Raw genomic sequence first — 23,044 nt, 5'->3', positions numbered from 1 at the left:
AGTTTTCTGTAAATATCTGGAGGTGGTTGGTTGTTTGTCGTTAGAATGAAGAAGCGGGTGGTTAGTTTGGGCAGCTTGTTGAGCTTCCCCTTCAGCTGTGGAGTCTGTGTTTATATCAGACCTGCCTCCTGATAGGAGAAGTCATTGGAACACTGAGTACTGGGCAGAGAATATGGCTGGTGGGCTTCTCTCTTGGGGCTGTGTGTGGTCAGAGACAGGCAGACTTGGACCTCCTGCCCCCAGTGTAAGATAAGGAAGTTGTTCCCTGGAGACGGAGCACTTTAGTGGAATTTTCATGGCAATGCTGCTTTTTCTTTCCTTCTTTCTCTCTTCATGCACTGGAGTTATCTTGGTCTCTACCCACCTGCCTGCTTAGGGGCAAACCCACAGTAGGTCTCTTAGCCCTCTCTGACAGGGAGCTTATTTTCTTTAGGGAGCAGTTCTTTGGGCTATTCTGGTGAAGATGTGGCTGCTGCTGGCACCTCTGTGTTGGCCTGGGTGTGGCAGTTAGAAAGGAAAGAAAAGGGAGGTGGTTAACTCAGCTCTGTGGCACACAGTCTTTAATTATACTGATAGTGTTCTGGAGCCTACTGTTGGTCTAGTTCCTGCCATCTCTGCCATGGAGCCTCTCCAGGGCCCCTGGGGAGAATGGTTTTCAGCTCTACTGCTGTCTGTGCCCGTGTATGTTTTGGGTCTCGGTTCCCTCAGTTCTGGTTTTTATCAGTGTGATCCCATCCTCTCTCCATCTTCCAGAAATTTGACACGATCTCTGGTTTTCTTCCATTCTCAGTGCTGTCGTGGATTTAGTCTCCTTTGTTCAGCTGATTGTAATTTCAGTGGGATTTGGGGCGGGAGGGAGGGGAGGGACTATGAATACAGGTGCTCGGTTCATCACTAAGTGAAAAAGCATTTTCAGTAAATGGAGAATTTAAAGTATTGCAAAAGGGAACCAGGTTGTAAACCAGTTAGTTCCTTTGAAACTGTCACATCCTTTTTAAAACAATCAATGAGAGAAATTGTGAGAGGGAAATCATAGTCAAGCTTTTAACTGAATGTTTTAATCTATTTTAGAAGCTTATTCCAACTTCCTTCTTTCAGATCTTGAATATCACCGTGGGTTCTTCAAGGGTGGCTCCTCGGCGGGGCCCAGTGAACATCGTCTTTGCTGTGAAAGGCTCGCAGGGGTTTCTGAATGGGTCGGAAGTGAGCGAGCTGCTCAGGAACTTGAGTGTGGTGGAGTTCAGCTTCTATCTGGGATACCCGGTGCTACAGATCGCCGAGCGTGAGTACTGCTCTCCTGTGAAGCACTGGGAAAGGGGCCGCGAGTGTTTTCGTTGGTGGACCTCTCTCGTTCAAATGAAATATTTGGGTGAAACCCAGAATATAAATCAGATCAAATTGGAGCTTCTCGACTCAAGCCAGGGTGGGTCTCCAAAGCCTTCCTCTCCTCAGCCACCGGCCCTTACCACCTTATTCTTCTCTTTTGAGAATAAAGGGGCAGAGTTAAAGACAACACCAGTTCTGGAAAAGGTGAAACCAGAGGACAGAGAACAGATCTGTGGTTGCCAGGCATGAAGGGTGGGAGGAAGGCTAGACCTCAGAAGGGTAGCAGAAGGCAATTTCGGGGGAGCGATGGGACTGTTCTGTATCTTTATTGTGGTGGTGGTTCCAGGACCCTATGCATTTGTCAAAACCCATAAAACTGTGTACCAGAAAGAGTGAATTTTACTGCATGTACGCTTTAAAGAAGAATAATAAATGAAAGCAAACAAAGCCTTTCTTCCTGGGTGAAGCAATTAGTCATGGTGCAGTGGAGTAGGGTGGGGGTGGGGGGAATGTTTACTTCAAAAAACAGTAGATTCCAGAGTTGCAGTCAGGCAAAAAAAAATCAAATTCTTTTTCAAAATGTAACAGCCAAATGGTCTGTTGATTCTTAATCTATTTTAGTGTACTGTTAATTAAATGAAAAAGAATAACTTGTAAAATGCAAAAGTAGACAGGTAAAATTGTTATTTACAAATAGTAACTTTCAGTTATGTACAGTGCAGGTATGCATAAAATAATAAGTATGCTGGACAACAGCGGTCTGCTGGGACCGTCCCAGACAAGCAGGACATGGGTCACTTTACCCTGAGTCATTGCTGGGAAATGCTAGCGTTCTGGGGGAACAGAGTGTGAAAACTCACTGCTCTGGAACAGTGACATTTCAAGGGGAACATGTGGGGGATCACCGTGAAGCAGTGTCCCATGATGTCGCTCCAGCAAGTCCTTTCTTTTTCTCCCTCTTTCTCCTTGAGACTCGTGCTCAGAAACCGCTTTCTGTCCGTGCCTTCACACCGATCTGGCATTTTGCTCTTCCATATGTGGCACTAAATAGTGTGGGAAAGGCACTGTTGTGACGTACTCAGCCCTCCCTAGAACGCTTACTTTCTGATTGTTGCAAACGAGATTTTACAGATTTTTCTCCTTCCCTAATCCTTTCCCTTTTATAGCCTTCCAGTACCCACAGCTCAACTTATCTCAGTTGTTGAAGTCCTCTTGGGTGAGAACAGGTATGTTTAACTTACATAGCATTTTGGGAACTGTAAGCCTAAGAAGTCTATGTGGGTGTATTGAGAATGATACTGCCTTTCCTGCTTCTGAACCCTAAATTCAGGGCAAAATGTACCTTAAATTCTTGGCTAAGAATGAATGAGAAAGGGATTCAAATTTGGCTGTGGGAATGTGTCCCACTGAGTTGTGGGACAAAAAGGATCGGCTTTCTTTAAAATTCATACATCAAGTCCAGGCCAAATTCTAACAGGAATTGACAATCTTCTGACCCAGAACAGAGTGAGGTTCGAAAGCCAGAATCTCTTTTTTGGTTTATAAGGACAAATAAGGTAGCTCAGTGAGCAAATAGGAAGCTCTTTTTAAAGTCTTGCAGGCCTAGGTCAGATATTTACAGCTATGGCATCGCCAATAAAGGCTTTCTAACCTGGTACACAAAAGTGTGAGAGACAGTCACATGCCCACCGGGTGCCCAGCGCGTAAGCAGCACGGTGAGTAACTGGTTGTGGGGAGGAGACACATAAAGGGGTGATAGTCACCATTTACATGGTGCCATACCCTGCAAGTTCCCCTTACTTAACATACAACGTCCCATGTAAAGGCCCCACCTCTTTGCATGGCACAGTGTCCCCATTTCCAGATAATTTTTGTAGCAGTTAAGTTATTTGCCCCTGGTCCTGTTTCAGAGGGGATTTGAACAGTTTTGGCTGAAAAGCGCATGCTTTTTTCTCCTATACCACTCTGACAATCCGATCGTCTGTTTAGATAATCTTGTTTATAGCAGATGTCTGAAGATAGGCACCCTTATATCCAGTCAGTTTATGAGTCCAGGTCTTGAGTCAAGATAAGATATGAACTCAAACCATTCCCAAAAGTTTTGAAATAAGTGCAGACAAGGCGTTTGGTCTTGTGTGGGAGCTCTTAGCTCCACAGCTCCTGCACTCCTGGGCTTCTAGCCACCGGTCTGCATTACACTTGGAGCTTGGAATCGTATATAAGACCCATGAGCTGCACCTGCTGGACTCTCCCGCACCCTGTTCATGTCCACTCTCCTCTCTAGGGACTGGCATTTTATGGTAATCCTATGTTAATTTCTCTTATGCACACCCCCTTTTTTCCTCCACCACTAACTTGTTCTGGGGCCTGTGTGTTTCATCTTCAATGTAGTCCTCCTGGGCGTCGTTGAGAAGCAGCTCCAGAATGAAGTGTTTCAAGCTGAGATGGAGCGCAAACTGGCCCAGCTGCTCAGTGAGGTTTCCACCAGAAGGCGGATGTGGAGAAGGGCCACCGTCACTGCCGGGAACAGCGTGGTGCAGGTATTCTAAGAAGGTCAAAGGAGGAGGGATGGAGAGAGAGAGCCATCTAAAAATGTGCTGTATTCTCACGCAAGTGGGAAATGCCGGGAGAAAATGATGATTTTGACTGATTGCTCTATTAGGTAGCAATTGAATGTGGCAGCATTTCAGTTCAACTAGAGTCTGGACAAATATTTACCAAGTCCTTAGTTAGTGATCAGTGCTACAATAGACCTTGTGGCAGCACAGCAAAAGAATCATGTCACTGGGTTGCCCTACCATTGGGTGGCCTTATTTTTCAAAATGTAGTCTTTAATACCAAAAATGTAGTCAGTAAAATGTAGTCAGTTTTATGGAATGGTATTATTGATACCATCACAGAGATTAATCATTCAGCTGAAAGCGACCGTAAGAGATCAGAAAGAGGAAAATTTTCTGCCCTCTATTCTAGGGTTGCATCCTTCCCATCTCGCCCAGCCTCGATTGTCTCATATTACCCAAAATCTTCTTCCCCTTGTCAACCGGCAGAAAGGTTACACATGACAGATTTGTTTGAATTGGAAAGTGACCCATTTTAAAGTGCACGTCCTCAGAGAGTTGGAGGTGGGGCTGTGGTTTATTCCCATCTCAAGGTGCATTATGTTATTTTGGATTCTTTTCTTTACCAACTGCTGACTTGTAGAGCTAGGAAAGTGGGATATTTAGAGCTATGGCATTTCAGAGACAGGAAACCAGGGTGAAGCCCTGAGGGCAGGGGCAGAGAGGCTGGTGGTTTAGAGGCATTAGAGAGAAAGGTGCAGAACTGACCCTGGGTGGGGAGCATGGCACTTTGCCTGGAGCTGGCATCATTGTCGCTCAACTCCTTTACCGAGTTTCCCCCTGTAAGCATTGTTCTGTTTCCCCTCCGGGAAAGGTGGTTGTTAAGTTTCCAAAATAGTTCCTTTAGCAGATACAGTAGAATATAGAGAAATCTCAAAACTGATAAAAAATTGAGAGTAATATGAAACAAATAAGGATAAAGCAAAGAATACAAATGAATTGTAAAAGCTTTGCCTTATTCAGCAGCCGTGTCTTCATAGAGCTCAAGGTCTGGGCGGAGGTTAATTTATGCACATAAAACAGTTGTGGAACACCATAAAACTACATAATGAGGTGCTAAATTAGATAGGAAAGCTCCCTGAGGTAGGAATATTGAATTTGTGAAAATTAACCAAGCCACCCCAGGCTGACGGTGCCATCAGATGGATTACTTAGAGACCGTGCCCAGCTCCTCTTCCGCCTTTGGGTGGCCAAACATGAAGGTGTAGACAAGGATTTATGTCCACAACACAGGACTCTTTGTCAAACATAATTTGTAAAAGTGGAAGTATTGAAACAACCTAAATGCCCAGCACTTGGGAGATGGGTAAATAAATATATGAAAAATATATATATATGTTGGAATATTATGCAGCCATTATTTTTTCAATTAGTGAGAGGTATAGAAAAACGTTCAAGGAGAGAGAGGCTACAAAAGAATGTATGCCATATAATCCAAATATTAATATAAAGCTCATGAAAAAAATAATGGAAGGAAATACTCCAAAATGTTTACAATGATTTTCTTTGGTTGGTTGTACTGCGAGTGATTTTTATTTTGTTCTTGATATTTTTTTTCGTGTTTTAAAAAATTTCTCCAATGAGCGTATAATTTCTATAGTGAACATGTGATTTTTTTTTTTTATGATGAAGATTGTCACTGAGCTAACATCTGTGCCAGTCTTCCTCTATTTTATGTGGGATGCCACCACAATGTGGCTTGACAAGCGGTGCCAGGTCTGTGCCCAGGATCTACACCTGTGAACCCTGGGCTGCTGAAGCAGAGTGCGCAAACTTAATCACTACGCCACCGGGCCAGCCCCTGAACATGTGATTTTAATCAGAAAATAATTTAAAAAATGCAATTGAAAATGTTGCCCACAGTGATGACTCCATCATACCATGGTTGTATGGATTCCAGATATGAATCTGATAACAGTCATCTAAAAAGGATGTTGGAATTAGATTTTACTGACTATTACTTTCAGATTGGACAAGCTTGTGGAATCGTTAATCAAGGTGGCTACCACTGGATATTTGAGTATATGGTTCTGCAAGAAGAAACCATACTTCTAAAATTTATCAGAACTTCTCAATGGAATAAATAGGCACATAGGTAGAGGGACAAGTGGATATAATCTACTTGCTTTTCAGTAGCCTTTTGATAGTATTCCATTCTAAAGGCTAATAAAAAATTAATCACTATTGCACAGCTCAGGAGGAGGGAGCAGGTGGTTAGGGAACAGAAGTGGTCAGAGAACAAGCAAAGGACAGGACAAGTGAGCCCTTCTCAGGGTGGAGAGGAATAAAGAACAGTTTCTCCAAGGATGAGAGTTTGGACCTGTGTTGATAAGGATCTTAAACATGGTCTGGAGGAAGGCATTCACTGTGAAATCATGAAATTGTTGATTTGCCAAAAGTTTCCACTGGTGAAGAAGGAGTCTAGCCGTCGTGTCCAGAGCACAAGGCAGTATTACAAATCCGTACGCGTGGGTAGAAAAATAGCAGTTGCGTTTTGCCAATGGCAAGTGCAGAGATCAAAAATTCAAATTGTGTGTATGAAACAGAGGGCCCTGAGTCATTGTTGATCATTTTCTCAGAACATCAGTCTAGTGTTTTGCTCAAATCTAAAAGGGCAATAAAATTGTTGCATATCATTAAGGGAAATAACAAAATAGAAAGCTGTATTTATGCAAAACTGTGATGTATCAAGTGTACTGGATTCTGAAGTATTAATGTGAAAGGGCTACCCTAACACCAGAGAGAGAGAAATTTTGGGACAAATCAAAGTACTATGTGACCCAGCAGATTATGAATTTGAGATTTTTTGCCCCCAATTTGATTGAGATATAATTGCCATATAACACTGTGTAAGTTTAAGGTGTACAGTGTGATAACTGGGTATAAGCATATATTTCTAAATTACTACCACAATAAGGTTGGTTAACACATCCATTGCTCACAGTTATCTTTTTTTTTTTTTGCCATGAGAAATTTTAAGATCCGCTCTCTTATCAACTCTCAAGGGTACAATACAATATTGTTAACTGTGCTCACCATGCTGTGCATTAGATCCCCAGAACTTACTTATCTCATAATTGAAAGTTTGTACCCTTGACCACCTTCACCCTTCCCCCCGACCCCCTTGCCCCTGGCAACCACCAGTCTACTCTCTGTTTCTGAGTTTGGTTTTTTAAGATTCCACATATAAGTGAGACCATACAGTATTTATCTTTCTCTGTCCGACTTATTTCACTTAGCATGAGGCCTTCAGGGTCCATCTGTGTTGCAAATGGCAAGATTTCCTTCTTTTTATGGCTGAATAATATTCCATTGTGTGTATATATATACATATATACACACACACACACACATTGCATTTTCTTTATCCATTTATCCATAGATGCACACTTAGGTTGTTTCTATGTTTTGGCTATTGTAAATAATGCTGCAGTGAAGAGTGGTGTACGGATATCCCTCTAAGATACTGATTTCATTTCCTTCAGATATATACCCAGAAGTGGGATTGCTGGATCATATGGTAGTTCTATTTTTTAATTTTTTGAGGAACCTCCAAACTGTTTTCTATAATGGCTGTACCAATTTGCATTCCCACTAACAGTGCACAAGGGTTCCCTTTTCTCCACATCCTCACTAGCACTTATCTCTTGTCTTTTTGCTCATAGTCATTCTAACAGGTGTGAGGTGATATCTCTTGTGGTTTTGATTTGCATTTCCCTGATGATTAGTGATGTTGAGCATCTTTTCATGTACCTGTTGGCCATTTGTATATCTTCTTTGGAAAAATGTCTATTCAAGTCCTCTGCCATTTTTAAATTGGATTGTTTGTTTTTTTGCTGTTGAGTTTTATGAGTTTCTTATATATTTTAGGTATAAACTCTTTATCAGATATATGATTTGCAAATATTTTTTCCCATTCCACAGGTTGCCTTTTCATTTTGTTGATTGTTTCTTTTGCTGTGCAGAGAAAGCACAGCTTTCTCTCTCTTTTGCTGTGGGAAGAATATGTGTTCTGCTGCTGTTGGATGGATTGTTCTGTAAATGTTTGTTAGGTCCATTTGATCTATCGTGTGGTTCAAATCTGCTGTTTCTTCATTGCTTCTCTAACTCTGTGATCTATCCATTATTGAGAGCCGGGTATTAAAGAACTTATAAGATTTATTATTGTGACAACAGTGGCTCTCACCCGGGGGTGATTTTGCCCCCCAGGTCACATTTGGCAGTATCTGGAGACATTTTTGGTTCTCACAACTGGCAAAGGAGGGTGGGCCGGTGCTACTGGTATCTAGTGAGTAGAGGGCAGGGATGCTGCTAAACATCCTACAATGCACAGGACAGCCCCCTACATCAAAGAATTATCTGGACCAAATGACAATAGTGCCAAGGTTGAGAAACCCTGCCCTAGAGGAACAAGGAGAAAATGCTAATAGATTCAAGAGGGGATTGGACAGAACCATTAACAGTTTTGGAGAACCAGGGATGTATCTAACCCTTATGGTTGATGCTAGGAGGACAGCAGTACCCTCTCACGACAGATGGAGTTGGATGACAGCAATTCTAGACTTCTGGACTTGGCAACCCTATGTTCTGTGTATCCTACTTGGCCCTTTGACTCAGAGAAGACTGAGCAAGACAAAGGTCATTCGTTATTCCACACAGAGGAACTTTCATTTTAACTGTCCCTCTTCCCATCCAGAGAGCATCATGGTGATTCTGGGACCCAGAATGGTGTAAGGAGCTCATTCTGAGAGTTGTAATAAATCCTGAATAACATAGTCAAGACTGAGTGCCCTAAGAAACGGCATCTGGAAACGTGAGCTTCTGAGATGCTAATGGTTTCTGTTATCTTCCAGGTGGTAAATGTGTCAAGGCTGGAGGGAGATGACAATCCCGTGCAGCTCATCTACTTTGTGGAGGATCAAGATGGAGAAAGACTCAGTGCAGTCAAGTCTTCAGACCTGATCAACAAGATAGATGTCCAGAGAGCAGCCATTATCTTGGGTTACCGAATTCAAGGTGCTGTTGCCCAACGTAAGTGCCTGAGGCTTGACCCACAGTCTGCGCTGTGCTGACGTGAAACTCCAGTCTTTTTCTGACAGTGAACTCTGAATTTAAAGCACTCTTGTGTGTGGATGGTAGATTTACGTCTTAAGCCCTTATTATTAAGTGGCCCGTGTATCAGATGTCAGTTAAAATCCGTTTGCCAAGACCTTCTTTAATTCAATTGCTCGTAGTTGTAGCCTTCACTGCTGTTTTTCCTACCTAGCATTTTGTATTCATGGTGTTATAGTGAGTTCTAGTAGCTTAAGTAAGCTTTAATATTTTTTTCCCTACTCCTGTACTATTTCGGTTTTAAAAAATTTAAAAACAGGTAAAATAACCTGTTTTCTCTGTATTTATTCCCAAATCTTGTATGTCATATTTTGAACGTTGGTGGGAACAGTGAGTCACACAGGAAGCTGGGAGGCGCCCTCAGCATTTACTGGCTTCCTTCTGGGTCTTTTAACACAAAGAAGTCCTTGATCCTTACTCTTTTCAATGCTGTTTCTCTCCCACCCTAACCTCACACCACTCCACAATTTAGAAAGAGGTTTTTTGATATTTCTTTATTATTGTTGGAAGATACTAGGCTCCTGCCCCCCTAGCAATGTCTGCTCTTTTTTTCCAACTCACAGATTTTGGGTATTTAAAATGAAGAAAAGGAGAGGCACAGAAGAGTGTATTTCTCTAAATATATCTTTCTGAATCAGACTGCTGTTTTAATGTGGATGTTTTTCCTTTACGATCCATAGAGCAGTCTTGTAAGAGCTTGGTGATGCTTGCTCCCAATAGTACAGGGATAAGTAAACGTTTAGAAGGAATTGAGCGTCAGAGAATATTGAAAAACTCTTTATAGGGAATAATACATAGGAGGCAAAGGCAGTTTTAAAAAATGACAGCTTCAAAATAATCCTCAATAGTGGAAGATCCTTTGTGAAATCTATACTTGTCCCTGGAAACTAACCAGGATGAGGCCTAATAGGCACCCGTCCTCCATTTTATAGAAGGTGATGGGAGAGCTTAAGCAGATAACCATTGGTGGTTTGTGTATTTGAGATATGATTGCAGGTTAGTGTGTTCTATTTCAAAGCAGTGAGAAAAAAATAACAAAGCATTTACTTAACGTTTCTTTACATTTGACATTTCTGATTGTAGGAGAGGGGCCCAACGCCAGCTAAGCACTTTGCCTTTTAAAAAGATTAATTGCAACAGGGTACGGGCACCTTCAAGCCTGCTTCCATCTGCTCTTTGCACCCTCATTCCTCAGTTTCATGCTAAAAACCACAGGGGTAGCAATCCTGGGATCGGAAGCCTCAGCCAACACCAGGCCGGCCCCAAGCAGCTCTGCATGGACCCCGGTGTCGGGGCCTTGTTTTGATCAATCTGTGCCTCTCACAGGGTGTTACTAGGTTAGAACTGAGAAGAGTGTCCAGTTGTCCCAGCTCATCAGTGTGATTCTGTCCCTCTTTCTATATTGTCAGTTGTTTTCATGCAAAATGAGCTCCATATATAAACTATATTCGGGCCACATTAAAAAATAAATTTTGAATGCTGTCACTTTTTCCATTTCCCACAGAGTCTCTGCTCTCTGATCTGTGCTTCTTTCATAGTCCATATGCTTTGGAGTGCTTGCTCCCCTTTCTTGTCACTCTCTCAGGGGCCTAAACCTAAACTGAAACCAGTACCAAGAATCTTTTTTATTGTTACATCTTTGAGCAGAAACGTTTTGATCCCATAGCATGTGTTAACCATTATGGGATATGGAAAGAGCGTAAAACTTACTCCCTGCCCATGAAGACTGAGATGTATTCGAAAGACAAGACTTCAAGTCATGACCATATTAATGAGCAAAGTATAGTGTATCAAGATGATACATTTATGTAATAAAATGAATTTTAAAAGAATAGTAAGGTGCCATTGGCAAGACAAAGGCAATCAGAACAAAAGAACTCAGTAAGGGGGAAACGAGGGCTGTCAGGGAAAGGTTGTTATGAAGCAGCCCGAAGGGATGAGGAAGGGGGCATTTTGGATTTTGGAGCCTGATAATTGGAAGCTTGGCTTTCGAGGAGCTGAGTCCTTTGAGAGGATGAGCATGGAATGGAGAGGAGAGGTTCCAGTCCTGAGAGGCAGGGTTAGGGAAAGGTGAAGGAAATTAAGGAGGACAGAGAGATTGAGGCATAGTCATGAGGCCATGGAAGATGGGGGCTGAGGCAGGGGTGGGGAATGGTGGATTCAAAGTGAGTCAGTTTGATTTAATGTAATTTAAAATTGACAACTGATACCTTAAGTAAAGCAGTGTCGATTAAAAGCCATGTTTCAAGGGTTTAGGGAGAGACATAGGTGAGGAAATTAAGGACGTGCTTACAGACTACTTACTGGGATTTCTGATTTTTGGTGTGGAGCTTTCCTGTGGTGAGAATTTAGGGAGAGTTGGCCCAATAAATTGGAAGTCAGGAGACCTGGAGTTAACGCAGCTTTGCCATTGAATTAGCCACATTCCTTTAGACACGTTGTGTGTGTCACTGTGATTCCTTACGTACTGTAGATGTAATATGCTGTGTTGTGTTTGTTACTGTGTCATGTTTCCTGTCATCATTTGTCGTGAGCTGAAATGACAGGGACTGTCCAGGTTTCTCATAGAAGAAGGCACAGTCACTGCACAGAGGGCTGTCCAGCAAATGAGTGCAGACGAATTACTGAAAGACCTTTCTCCCTCGTGTGCAGCCGTGGACAGGGTAAAGAGGCCGTCCCCAGAGTCCCAGAGCAGCAACCTCTGGGTCATTGTGGGCGTGGTCATTCCAGTGCTGGTGGTGATGGTGATCGTCGTCATCCTCTACTGGAAACTCTGCCGCACGGACAAGTTGGACTTTCAGCCTGACACGGTGGCCAACATTCAGCAGCGTCAGAAGGTAAAGGGCAACCCCCCCAGTGTTCACATAGCAGTCTGTGGGCTGGGATAGGGCCAGGTCAGGCTCTTGATACTGAAAGATGGGGAGAGAGCTGGTAAGGAAATCTTCGGGCTTTAAGGGTGGTGTCCATTTGCCTTCACGTTTGCTTACTGAAACCCCAGTTCTTCTGTGGTATTAGACATATGCCAAGAAGATGAAGCTGATAAAGGCTTAGCAATGCCAGGCTTAGCTCTGAGTTCCACTGTAGTTTTATTTTTGAGATGATCAGTTAGAAGATCCCCTCCATTCTGTGTATGAACTCTGATCTATTTTAACCCTGGATATCTTCAGAGAACAGGAGCCAAGGGAGGTTTTCTCAGATCTGTGTATCTATCTCTTTCATACCCAGCTCCACTGGACGGCTCCTTCATTTTCCATCCACCATATTGCAAGCCCACTTATCCACCTTGATCAAGACCACTTAATTGTTAAAAATGGTAGTACATGCCTTAAACATTTTGACTTAAAATATATGAATGGGTCTTTATTTGCCAATCTTTTGACATACTCCAAGTCTTTCTATTAATTTTTTATGTTTTGGAGTGTTGAATTCTATGTGGTCTGTCTTGTAAGAAACAACACTCATAATGCATCAACTGCAGTTTCCAGTTTGGGTTTCTTTAGAGAAGGGCAAACCAACCTGAGCGCAGAATTCTCTAGATTTTTTCAGTACTCTCCTGTCCCGCCCTACTCTGCAATCTTTTAGAGTTAATTCACCTACACCTAATTTTACAGCAGTTTTTTTAAGCAGCTCCTTTTCCGTGCCTTTCCAGAGCATTCAATTTAGTTTTTATAGTAATAGCAATTCTCTTCTCCCACTTAGGTTTCAACAGTTTCTGCAATATTTAATTGTCACATAAAAGTTGCAAAGAAATTGGCTCTTGGTCACTATCTACCTCACCTGCCGTGAGCAAAAACATGCCAAGTACTAGAGAAGAACTCACTGGCTGCAGACATTTAGCACAGCATGCAGATCAGCCATTACCAAGCGCATGGAAAGTGGTCATCAGTCTACTATATTTACTAACATGTACCCTCTGGGGGTCTCTCAGATTTAGAGGGCTCAACTCGAAAAATTTGATAGGAAAAAGCAAGTCGCAAAAGAACAAAAAATAAAGGCTTGCCCCATTAACCTTTTAATTTTAGTCTGATTTTATGGGTATAAAAAATTCTGCACATTACAAACCCAGACGTGCTGAATGAAAAAAATAAGTAGTGTTTTTTATTTATTTTACTTTTGTGAAAGTAAACGAAGAGTATTCTTTGTCTTATGAATTAACTGAGATATGCGGAATCTTGATTAAATTGCCAGCTTTTGGTTATCAAGAATATTGGAAGCATTTTATACATTAAGATTATGTTTATTACCTATCTTCATTTATTATTTCCATAATTTGCTAAGGATATCTTGTTGTTAGACTAGTGAATGGCATGGGAAAAACCTGGAAAAAAGTGCTTGATATCCTAAATGATTCATAGTGTGAATTTCATTGTAATGAGATCCACAATAGGTTTGGAAATGTTTTTGTTTTGGAGAAAGACTGTTGTTACAGGGAGATTAAGTCAGTATAGACAGTTCTGCATTTAGGTCTTTTTTGTTCCATACTTCCTAACATGAGCAGTCCCACTGGAAGCCTATCCATTATCTGTTCCTTCTATACACTATCAGAGGACAGCATCTCATGAGTTCAAAGCAGGATGTTCCCCAAGCTTTCTCTTTCTGCCACTTTTACTTCTGAAATATTTTCACGTCCCAGATGTTGCTATAAATCAAATGGACAGAGTTTCAATAGAACTTCCAGCCTTAGGAGTTGCTCTTTTTCTATAAGTGCTGCAAGGATTTTTGCATACATTTTACATCATATTTACAGGGAACGTCTGCGTGGAGGGTTCCCTGAGACCGAGTGTCTTCTGACACTGTCAGGAGGGGAAAACCTCAACGATGGTTCAGAAGCATGGTCTTTGTTTTGCTGGCATAGGAACCCACCGTATAGATGTTGATAATAGGAAAAGAATGATCTCCTTTTAGTTTAAAAGCAAATATAAGCGTTTCTTATAAGAGTATCTGGCAATAACAACAGGCCTCTAGCCCCTTCCTTTGGGCAGTTTGAAAAGATGCTATTTTCCCCCATGACTGTAAAAGTTCTTTCTCCTCCTTGTGTGGCTTTCTGTTTTCTCTCTCTCCATTCTGGTCACCCCGCCCCCTGACGCTGCCTCTCCACTACTCTCAGAAATCTTTTAGCAAATCCCAGAGCTACAAACATCTGGAAACAATAAATCTGCTGACCAAAAATCCACACCCCCTTCCCCTTGTAACGAGAAGGAAACCTCTTCAGATTGTCTGGGAGTAGATTAGTTTTGAAATATGATAAGAGGGGGAGGCCATCCTGTCACATTTTGAGGCAGGGTCCTTTTTTATTTCTAATAATAAAGAATAAAAAAAAACAACCCCAACCCGTGTCTTTCTTTTATCTATGTTCTCTTTAATCTGTAGCCCAAAGTCATCACTTGTGACTGCTTCCAAAAAAACTCCAGCTTGGATCCGCCTCACCCTGTTGAGCTTCTATTTAAAGATATGAATGGCATTGGCTAGATGCTGCTGGTCCCATGGAAACTTGTTCCGTCTGACAGGGACAGTCCACACCCCGTTGTTGGCGTAGGACCATAGTTCCTGGCCGGCTAGCACTGCGGGCAACCAGATGGAGCGGCCTTAGACACTGCACTTTCATTCATCAAACACTGAGTATTTGCCTTCAGCCAAGCAGTCCAGGCTGGGTTACAAGCACAGATAAGAGGCTGTCCCTGCCTTTGAAGGCTTTAGCGAGGGAGAAGGACAAGCGATCCAAAGGCTGACATGCAGCAGGCTGAGGCTATTTAGGGTGCCATGGGAGCACAGAGGAGGGGAAGCCACCTCATTCTAGGTGGTGGCCTGCCTCTGCCTTCCGAGAGGAGGTGATGCTGGGGCTGAAGCTCAGAGGTTGAGGAGAGGAAGTGTGCCTAGGTGGGGGGAATGGCCCATAGCTCAGGAAGGATGGAGTAAAGGTTGTATGGAAGGGTGCAGCCAAAATGGAGGCAATGGAGGTGGGCGAGAGCCAGGCTCTGAGGGGTTTGTGGGACATAGAAGGGTTGGAAGTGATGCTGCAGGCAGTGGGGAACCACGGAAGGATTTCAGCAGGGAGAGCAGCTTGAACATATTTACATTTGCTACCATCACTTCGGGAGGCACTGTGGACAATGGATTGGAGAGAAGCTCCAGGAGCATTTCTTCCATCTCAGTCAAATTCAGCTCACTCCCTGCCCCTGCAGTTGCCCTTTGATTCTCCGCAAGGATCCTACTAACACCTAGTGCGTAGGTGGTTCCAGTTCATCTGTAGTCAGCTGACCGGGACTTGCTGTGGCCTGAGGGCTGGAGAATCTTATAGTTCTGCTCTCCCAACCTCCAAGACTTGAGGGTTACCACAGGCCCTGTGCTGGGCCGTGGCAGAGACACACAGATGGCAATAACTTCACTTTGTCTTCACTTTCTAAATGAAAACAGCATGGTGGGTGTGATTTTTTTTCCGCAGATCACATCCATCAAATGGTAAATGCTTACAATGGCACTCTTCGTGATGGCCAATTTTTATTCAAACACTTTTGGGATTTGCTCTGTGGTTTCAATTGTCATCTTAACTGCTCCTTCTCAGGGGTTCAGGCTAACACGGGTACTGGAGACTTCACTCCGCCTTATTCCATCCGGTCGGATTATATTTATGGCTCACATGTTTTAAAATTCATCAGGCGTCTCTCGTGTTACTTGGCTGACCTGCTGCACCAGTCGTCCCTGATGTGTCGGCGATGTGTTCCGGTGGGGCACAGACAATGGGGCCTGTCCCCTCTGTGATATATTAGAGAAAGAAGGAACAAAAGAGCCATCCTTCTTCAGAAATAGCTGGGTTCTAATATGAATATTGAAGGCTCTAATTAATCGTGACTCTTCTTTTATAAAGTACTGATTGAAGCTTATTCTGCATGTGGAAGCTGGAGAGACAATACAGCCAGACTTACTCTAGAGTTTTTTTTTTAAAACATGGAAAAACTAGAGAAAGTGTTCCAGAAAGTAGGGATGAAACAAAAGGAGCTAATTCTATAAGGGAGGCACTGTTTCTTATAATTTTTTCCTTCTGCGTGTAGATGGCTTTTGTTTTGTGCATAAGCACGAATTAAATTGCCAAATTTCTATTGTTATGGAAGGTGGTGACTCATCCAGCCTGTGAGAAATGCAAGGAAATGATAGATTTAAAGATGTTAGTTGGAATCAACAATAAACAACAAGGCTTCAAGGCTATAACGGATGTATATTTCATTTATGACATATATCCCTTTCTTGGTTCCCCACAAAATCCAGCAAGGTTGGTGTTTCAACTGACATTTTTGAAATTCATTCAGTCATCAAATATTTATTGAGGGTCTACCATGTGTCACATCCTGTTGCTGAATTACAAAATTTTGTATCTAAATTATATCTATAGCTTTATCTGATGCCTGACAGCTCCTGGCTATTTATATTAACTGCTTGGTGTTTTATCAACTAACAGCAATAATAACGCTGTCAATCTCATTTGCATGGTACTTTCGCATTTATGAAGCATTTTGACATATACTTCTGTTTGTTTCTTGCATGAGCCCTGAGAGTGTGTCAGGGAAGGACATTTAGTTCATAGACTTGGGGGGACACATCAGAGAGGCAGCGTCGTGTGTATTTTTCCCTTATTCTCTTTGGAGACCTTTGCTTAGAAGAGGCAATCTGTGGCTTTCCCTTCAATTTTGACAAAGCAAGCCATCCATTAGAGACATTTACTTTCTTACTGGGAAATATACTAGAAAGGATTTTACCAAGATTTACCAAAGGATGTTGATGGTGATGGTTAAAGAACTGTTGAGGCTATCTGTTAGTCTTTTGTTTAGAAACACCTTGTTTATGGGGCTGAAATGAGGTGCCGCTGGGGTGAAAGCGGCCTCCTGGGGGAGAGGTGCCCCTCTCTTCTGTAAAGCGGGAGAAGGACCCTTATGAAAGGAGGTGGGGAAGGGGAAGCAGCATGGTGCCTACACCACAGGCTTGCTCTCAGGAAAATCCCTTTTAGGTAAGAGCCTATACAGAGGTCGTCCATCTGGAATGTGATTCCCATGAAAGGGCTGCATGCCCCTAGGAAAGGATACAGCCCAGGGATTCAGGGAGCCCAGCTGAGGATCACTGTGCTAATCCACCGTCTCAGGGATGAGGAAATAGACTTTCCAGGCTGGTTGGGGGATGGGGGAGCCATGGAGCAGCAGGTTTGGGTTCATTGTTTGCGAAACAACATTCCTGAGCCAAGGGGCAGGTGCCACTCACAAAATGAGGTGGAGTAGCCTGCTCCTGTAACACGATATCATTAATTTAGGAAATACAGGCACCCCAGTCTATGCCTTTTGTTTCCAAGCAATGTCTTTGTAAACTATATTTACAGAAAGTTTTATCCCCCTCTGGTGGCATAAATCATTATTACAGACTACTTTCCTTCTACCCATTGATCCTAGATTTTTAGCACTCAAAAGACCTTAGAGATCACAAATCTAAGCCACTGGTGGTGTCGTTCATCTGCGCATAAAGTTAGCACAAATACGACGAAAGCTTTTGCTTCCACACATACGGTGTCATCTAGAATAGCTCCTTAGATGGGCTTGGCCTTTGTCGTTTGGATAGGGCCATGTATGGGTGTGGAACACAGCCTGGCCAGGGGGGCTTGAATGTGCATGTGGCTTTCCTTCTGAGGAGACCCTTGGGACAACTATTTATATGCAGTTTATTTTCCTATACTCTGCAGGCTCGAATTACGCAAACTTAATACCCAGCCCTGGCACTTTCAGTGTCCTCAAAAATGTCATAAAAAGTGGTGCCCGGCCTTTATTGCCCTTGTTTCTATATACCTTTCTTGTCTAGCACAGGCCTCGAGGCTGAGGCCTGGACTCTGGGGTCTTGGTTGTGGGTTTGGCGTTGGTACTGCGTATCCCTGGGTAGGACTCCTGCATGTGCCAGTGTGAGAGGTGGACTTTTTTGAGACTCCTTTCTCCTTCAGCTTTGGGTTCCCATTACTTCTCTTGGCCACTCCCTTCTAGAATTTCTTCATTCCCTTGACTTCTGTTACATTAAACTTTCCAGATTCTTCTGTTTCTTTGAAGTCACCTTTTATTTCTTCCTTACTTCTTTTCCTCCTTTTAGGCCCAAATTGGCAAATGTTCTCCAACATTTTATCCATAGAATATGTTTTCATCTTGAAAAATCTCACCTCCCCTACATGTCACCTTCTGTACAGATGCTCTCAAAGTCAATCTCCAGCCTGAAGTTCCCCCAGGCTGTGGTCCGCCATATCCAGCTACACCGAGCTACTTTCCTTTGGCGCTTTTTCTGCCATCTCAAACCAAGCATGAATGAAGCGAAACCTGTCTTTTTTTTCTCCTCAAGTCTTCATTCCTTCATGACTCACCTCTTTCCCTCCATGTCACTTCCACTGTTCACGATGCCCTGCCTGTAACTTCAAGTCATCACTGGCTTCTTTCTCTCCTTTGCCTCTCACATCTGTTCGGCTTCCAGGTCCTTCTGCCTGGTCTCCAGAACTGTTTATTCCACCCCATTTTCTTTGCTAAGATTTTGGGCTCAGGATTTCATCATTTCATGTACATGGTATTGTTGGGCCTTCTAACTAGTCCCTTTGGCTCCTGTCTGCTTGGATTTTAGAAACCTGCCTCTTGAGAGGGGTTTAGTGGTTTTCTGCTCTAGAAGCTGGCGCTTAGAGTCATCCACAGACGGGCCAGCCTTCTCTCCCCTACAGTCTGACCCTTGTAGTGCAGCAAATGTGATCAAGCGTTCTCTGGTCCCTGACATGATCTAGAACACACTCTGTGTAGCCACCTCTTTTTATTTCCAAGATCTGCCTGTCCTCCAAGTCCTGGCACGAGGACTCTATACAGAATGTCTCGCCCGTGCTGCCCTCTCTGGAATTGGCAGGTCAGGCATTGTCTGGTGATGTCTCTTGTACCATGGTGTAGTTACTTAATCTTCGTAGTCTTCTTTAATCTTTCACAAGTATCCGTCTTTTCTGCAAACTCTAGATATAAACAGCACCTCACGTACAATAGATGTTTCAGAGAAGCTCATTGAGTTAGATTGGTGGAATTGCAAGCACAATCTTGAGTCAGAAGTTGGCGCTCCCTTGCCAGCCCTCACAATCTCTTTTTACAGCCCTCAGATAGCAGCTTGACTGTCTCACCTGTGTGTGTCTGTGTTGGTTTTAGTTGCAGATCCCTAGCGTCAAGGGCTTCGATTTTGCTAAGCAGCATCTGGGTCAGCACAATAAAGATGACATCTTGATTATTCATGAGCCAGCACCACTGCCAGGCCCTGTGAAGGACCACACCACGCCCTCTGAAAACGGAGATGTGCCGAGCCCCAAGGCGAAGATCCCGGCCAAGAACGTCCGTCACAGAGGAAGGTTCTTATTGGGCTTTCTGTATTGTTCTCGATCGCAGAGCATGTTTCTGTTTTCAGTTTGTCAATTTCCAGTATCAGAAAGGCTGACGGTGAGTATTGCCCGAGTCTGCAGCCCAGGAGACTGACGACGGCTTGCCCAGTGTTAACGAACCTGAGGGCTCTTTATCCACTCTAATGGACTACCAAAGGAGGCTGATGCTTTCCTTCCCCAAAGTGTTCAGAATTAGGAATCACTGTCTATCATGGTTTGGTGGTCCCCCTGCGACTTGATGAGGGCTTGACCAGCTCGTGTGTGTCTATTCTGGGGTGAGCAGGCTAGGCCCTCTGCGGAGGATATCAGAAATAGTGTATGAAAAACGCATGGCACTTGATACCTCCTCAGCCAGCATTGGCTTTGCCCTTGCCTGTTATGCCAGTGGCTGGCTATGACGTCATTGCTCCCTCTGCAGGTGACCTTCATCACATCCTTCTTTGCTTGGTTTTTCTCCAGCTGCCAGTGTTGCACCCTTGTTAGCATGTTTGCATGGACTCTTCACGCCTCCTCCCTGCCCAGCTCCCCATATCCAGTTTATTTCCATTCCTCCCATCAAAGTTGAGCACACGGAGAACTGCTCGTTAACACACTGCCTGGAAGTCCCCGTCACCCTCTGATCCTGAGACAGGCTGTGGCCGTGTTAAAGAAGACCAAATTCAGAGTCAGGTTTCGTGAAGCTGACTTTAGATCATAGCATGATCACGCGTTTGCTATGGAAGCCTCAAATCATCAGCCTTCCTTTGAGCTTTGGAACTCCAAATCCTGATTTTCTGCTAAGAGGAAAAAAGTGTGATTATACCAACATTCGAAATGAGGTCATAATTTCTGACTTATCAGAAAACCTACCCCGGGGGTTCTGGCCTACTTTTAAGAATTTAATACATGTTAGAATGTGATCTTTACTAAAGAAAATGAATTATGTAGAGAGATGTTATTTGCTTAATTATCTTGCAGGCTAAGAATAAATCAAATCATTAAAGATTATTGAATATCCTGGTACAATTTTGCAAAGTATTTTTTTCTCCCATGGTCGTCTCATCCTAAACATTTAGTCACAACATCTCAATGGTCTGCACCGCTAATATAATATTTTAGCATCCCTCAGGGGCACCAGAATGTCTCAGCATCTCACATTGCAGTTTAAGCCAGGGAGTGCAAAGAAGAGGGGAGCTAAGTGGCTAGAGATTTTCACTAGCCTGGTGCCCCCAGGGGTCTGTGATACCCTTGCTTTTTGTATATAGAGTCAAATCTCAGTGGTGATCATTGCCTTTGTGTTGTAAGTGTAGGCTTCTTGCAAAGATCTGGAGTTATATGGGGTGACTGCAGAACTACTCTGGCTTCCTAGTGATGCAGACCCAGTTAACCCAGAACCCCAGATCCTCTGATCCCACCCATGGCAGACCCACACTGCTGGTCCAGCCCTGGTAGCTGAGGCACCATCCTCCAGCCTGGCACTTACTTTCCTAGCATTTGTTGAAATGCAGCCTGCTGACCCAGTTTGTAAGTCATGTTATGCTGTCTTTAAGAGGTAACTAGGTGCTATATATTAATATTAGGTCCTTGAAGATGCCATGCCACAAAATAATTTTTTGGATTGTTTGATTTCTACCAGTTTTGCCTGGAGGCCTGACTTCCACATCCAAATTAATGTGACCTTTCCCCCCATCCTTTCTTTCTTTTTCCTAACGTTTGCATTTGTTTTGTGTCTGCAGAGTTTCTCCCTCAGATGCCGACTCTACAGTGAGCGAAGAGTCCAGCGATAGGGACGCAGGAGACAAGACGCCAGGAGTGGTGAACGACGGCAAGTCCCACAGAGCCCCACAGAGTGGTCTGTGACTCTTCTCGTTTTCCACGTTAAAACCTTAATTACAAGGTTCCAGTAGGCTAGGGTTTTATACTACAAATGCTGAACCTTTTTTCGTTCTCTTTTTTTTTTTTTTTTTGGTGAGGAAGATTGGCCCTGAGCTAATATCTGTTGCCAATCTTCCTCTTTTGGCTTGAGGAAAATTGTTGCTGAGCTAACATACTTTTGCATGTGGGATGCCACCACAGCATGGCTTAATGAGCAATGTGTAGGTCTGCACTCAGAATCTGAACCTGCAAACCCCAGGCCACCATAGTGGAGCAGGCAAACTTAACCACTACACCACCAGGCCAGCCCCAAATGCTGAACCTTTTAAAAAAAATCTGTGCAGTGGAATATTCTTCATTCATATGGTGAATTTCTCAGCATTGGTTGTCACCATCTGACATTGTATTGGTGCCTGCACTGAGGCAGAGGACCTGCTAGAGGTTAGGGATTCACCAAGGTATGTTTTGAGGTTAATAGTCACATTTCATTCTAGTTCAGAGTCTTAAGGATTTTCCTCCCTGAAGGACAAGGAAGAATGGCACTAAAACCAGAGTCCCAAAAACTGCTCCCAGGATTCAGTGACCTTCTTAGGATCCAATGCAAGTGTTGCACAGCTGTCACTGTCAGAAAGCTGTTTGTTTATCATAGGTCCGAGCGTACTATATTTGGTTCTGTTCCTAGCTCCTCCTTCCATTGGGAGTTCTATGTGATCTGATGGTTTAGCAGATTTGCATTTGGAGTCAGAGGCAGCGCTTCTTAGGGCAGGTCCGAGATGCACTTCACTCCCATCCGAAGGGTCTAACCATGAGGCTCATGTCCTGTAATGAAACAAAGCCCACGGGTCTTACGGACTTGGGAGCATTTTTTGGCATGATGACAAAGTAGTTAGGTTTTAGCTTAATAGATTCTGTTACATAAATGTGCTACTACGGCTGTTGTATTCGCTGGAGTTTTATTCAGGTTTCAGGATTGTGTTTTAGTAATGCAAAGGAAACTGGAATGCCTCAGGATGTTATCTTTAATAGTAATTTTTGTACTCACATTTTTGGTCACAGATTTCTCTGTATGAAAGTGCAGTACAGAGTGAACTGTATTCTATAAATGAACAGATTCTGGATGAAGCCAGAGGCCTCTTCTGTTGCTGTCACGCTGGTGACCTCGCAGGTCCCTTAGCCTTTGGGGTTCCTGTGAGACTAAACGAGCTGATATTTGAGATTCCTTCCAGTTGTTTCATTTTTGATGTTAAAGAAATACCCCTAAGAAGAAGGGAAGAGTTTTTTCTTTGGATCCAATTTCACAGAATCTTAAAAATTACTTAACACCACGGTAACAGGGGCACTGTTTCAGATAGATAGGAATAAAGTCTAATTTTGATCCTGGGAAAGAAATATTTGGAGAAAAAAAAGTCAGCTCTGGAGTTTCTCAATTTCTCTTCATTGCTTATCTGAGAAAACCTTGCTTTTAGTTCCTGCTTTTAATTCCTTACTGAAAGTATTGCAACCAGAATATTCTATATTCTATATAAAAAATGAAATATCACTTTCAATATGTATTCAAAGTTACAGTAGTAAGCATGTCAGCTTTGGGACTGGGAGTTGTCCATGGAAGGAGACAAGTGGACTAGATGTCCCGGTGAGTGAGTACTAGGAGCTCAGTGACTGCTATTATGAAGAGACACCAGAATCTGTACATTATCTTCGTGTTTTAGAGAGATGATCT

General features: G+C 43.2%; 1 protein-coding gene across 1 annotated transcript in view; it reads left to right on the top strand.

Annotated features, from left to right (window-relative positions):
* KIAA1549 (KIAA1549 ortholog) overlaps nt 1-23,044 on the top strand; it is a 121,283-nt gene that overhangs the window by 56,105 nt on the left and 42,134 nt on the right. The window contains exons 7-13 of the mRNA XM_070615349.1: nt 1,099-1,282; nt 2,493-2,552; nt 3,718-3,866; nt 8,798-8,975; nt 11,709-11,893; nt 19,244-19,440; nt 21,186-21,301. Coding sequence (XP_070471450.1) covers nt 1,099-1,282; nt 2,493-2,552; nt 3,718-3,866; nt 8,798-8,975; nt 11,709-11,893; nt 19,244-19,440; nt 21,186-21,301 — 1,069 coding nt within the window. The remainder of the gene's footprint in view (nt 1-1,098; nt 1,283-2,492; nt 2,553-3,717; nt 3,867-8,797; nt 8,976-11,708; nt 11,894-19,243; nt 19,441-21,185; nt 21,302-23,044) is intronic.

The sequence above is a fragment of the Equus przewalskii genome, chromosome 4, assembly GCF_037783145.1.
Source record: "Equus przewalskii isolate Varuska chromosome 4, EquPr2, whole genome shotgun sequence".
Taxonomy (NCBI): Eukaryota; Metazoa; Chordata; class Mammalia; order Perissodactyla; family Equidae; genus Equus; species Equus przewalskii.
This window is presented reverse-complemented; position numbering and strand designations above follow the sequence as displayed.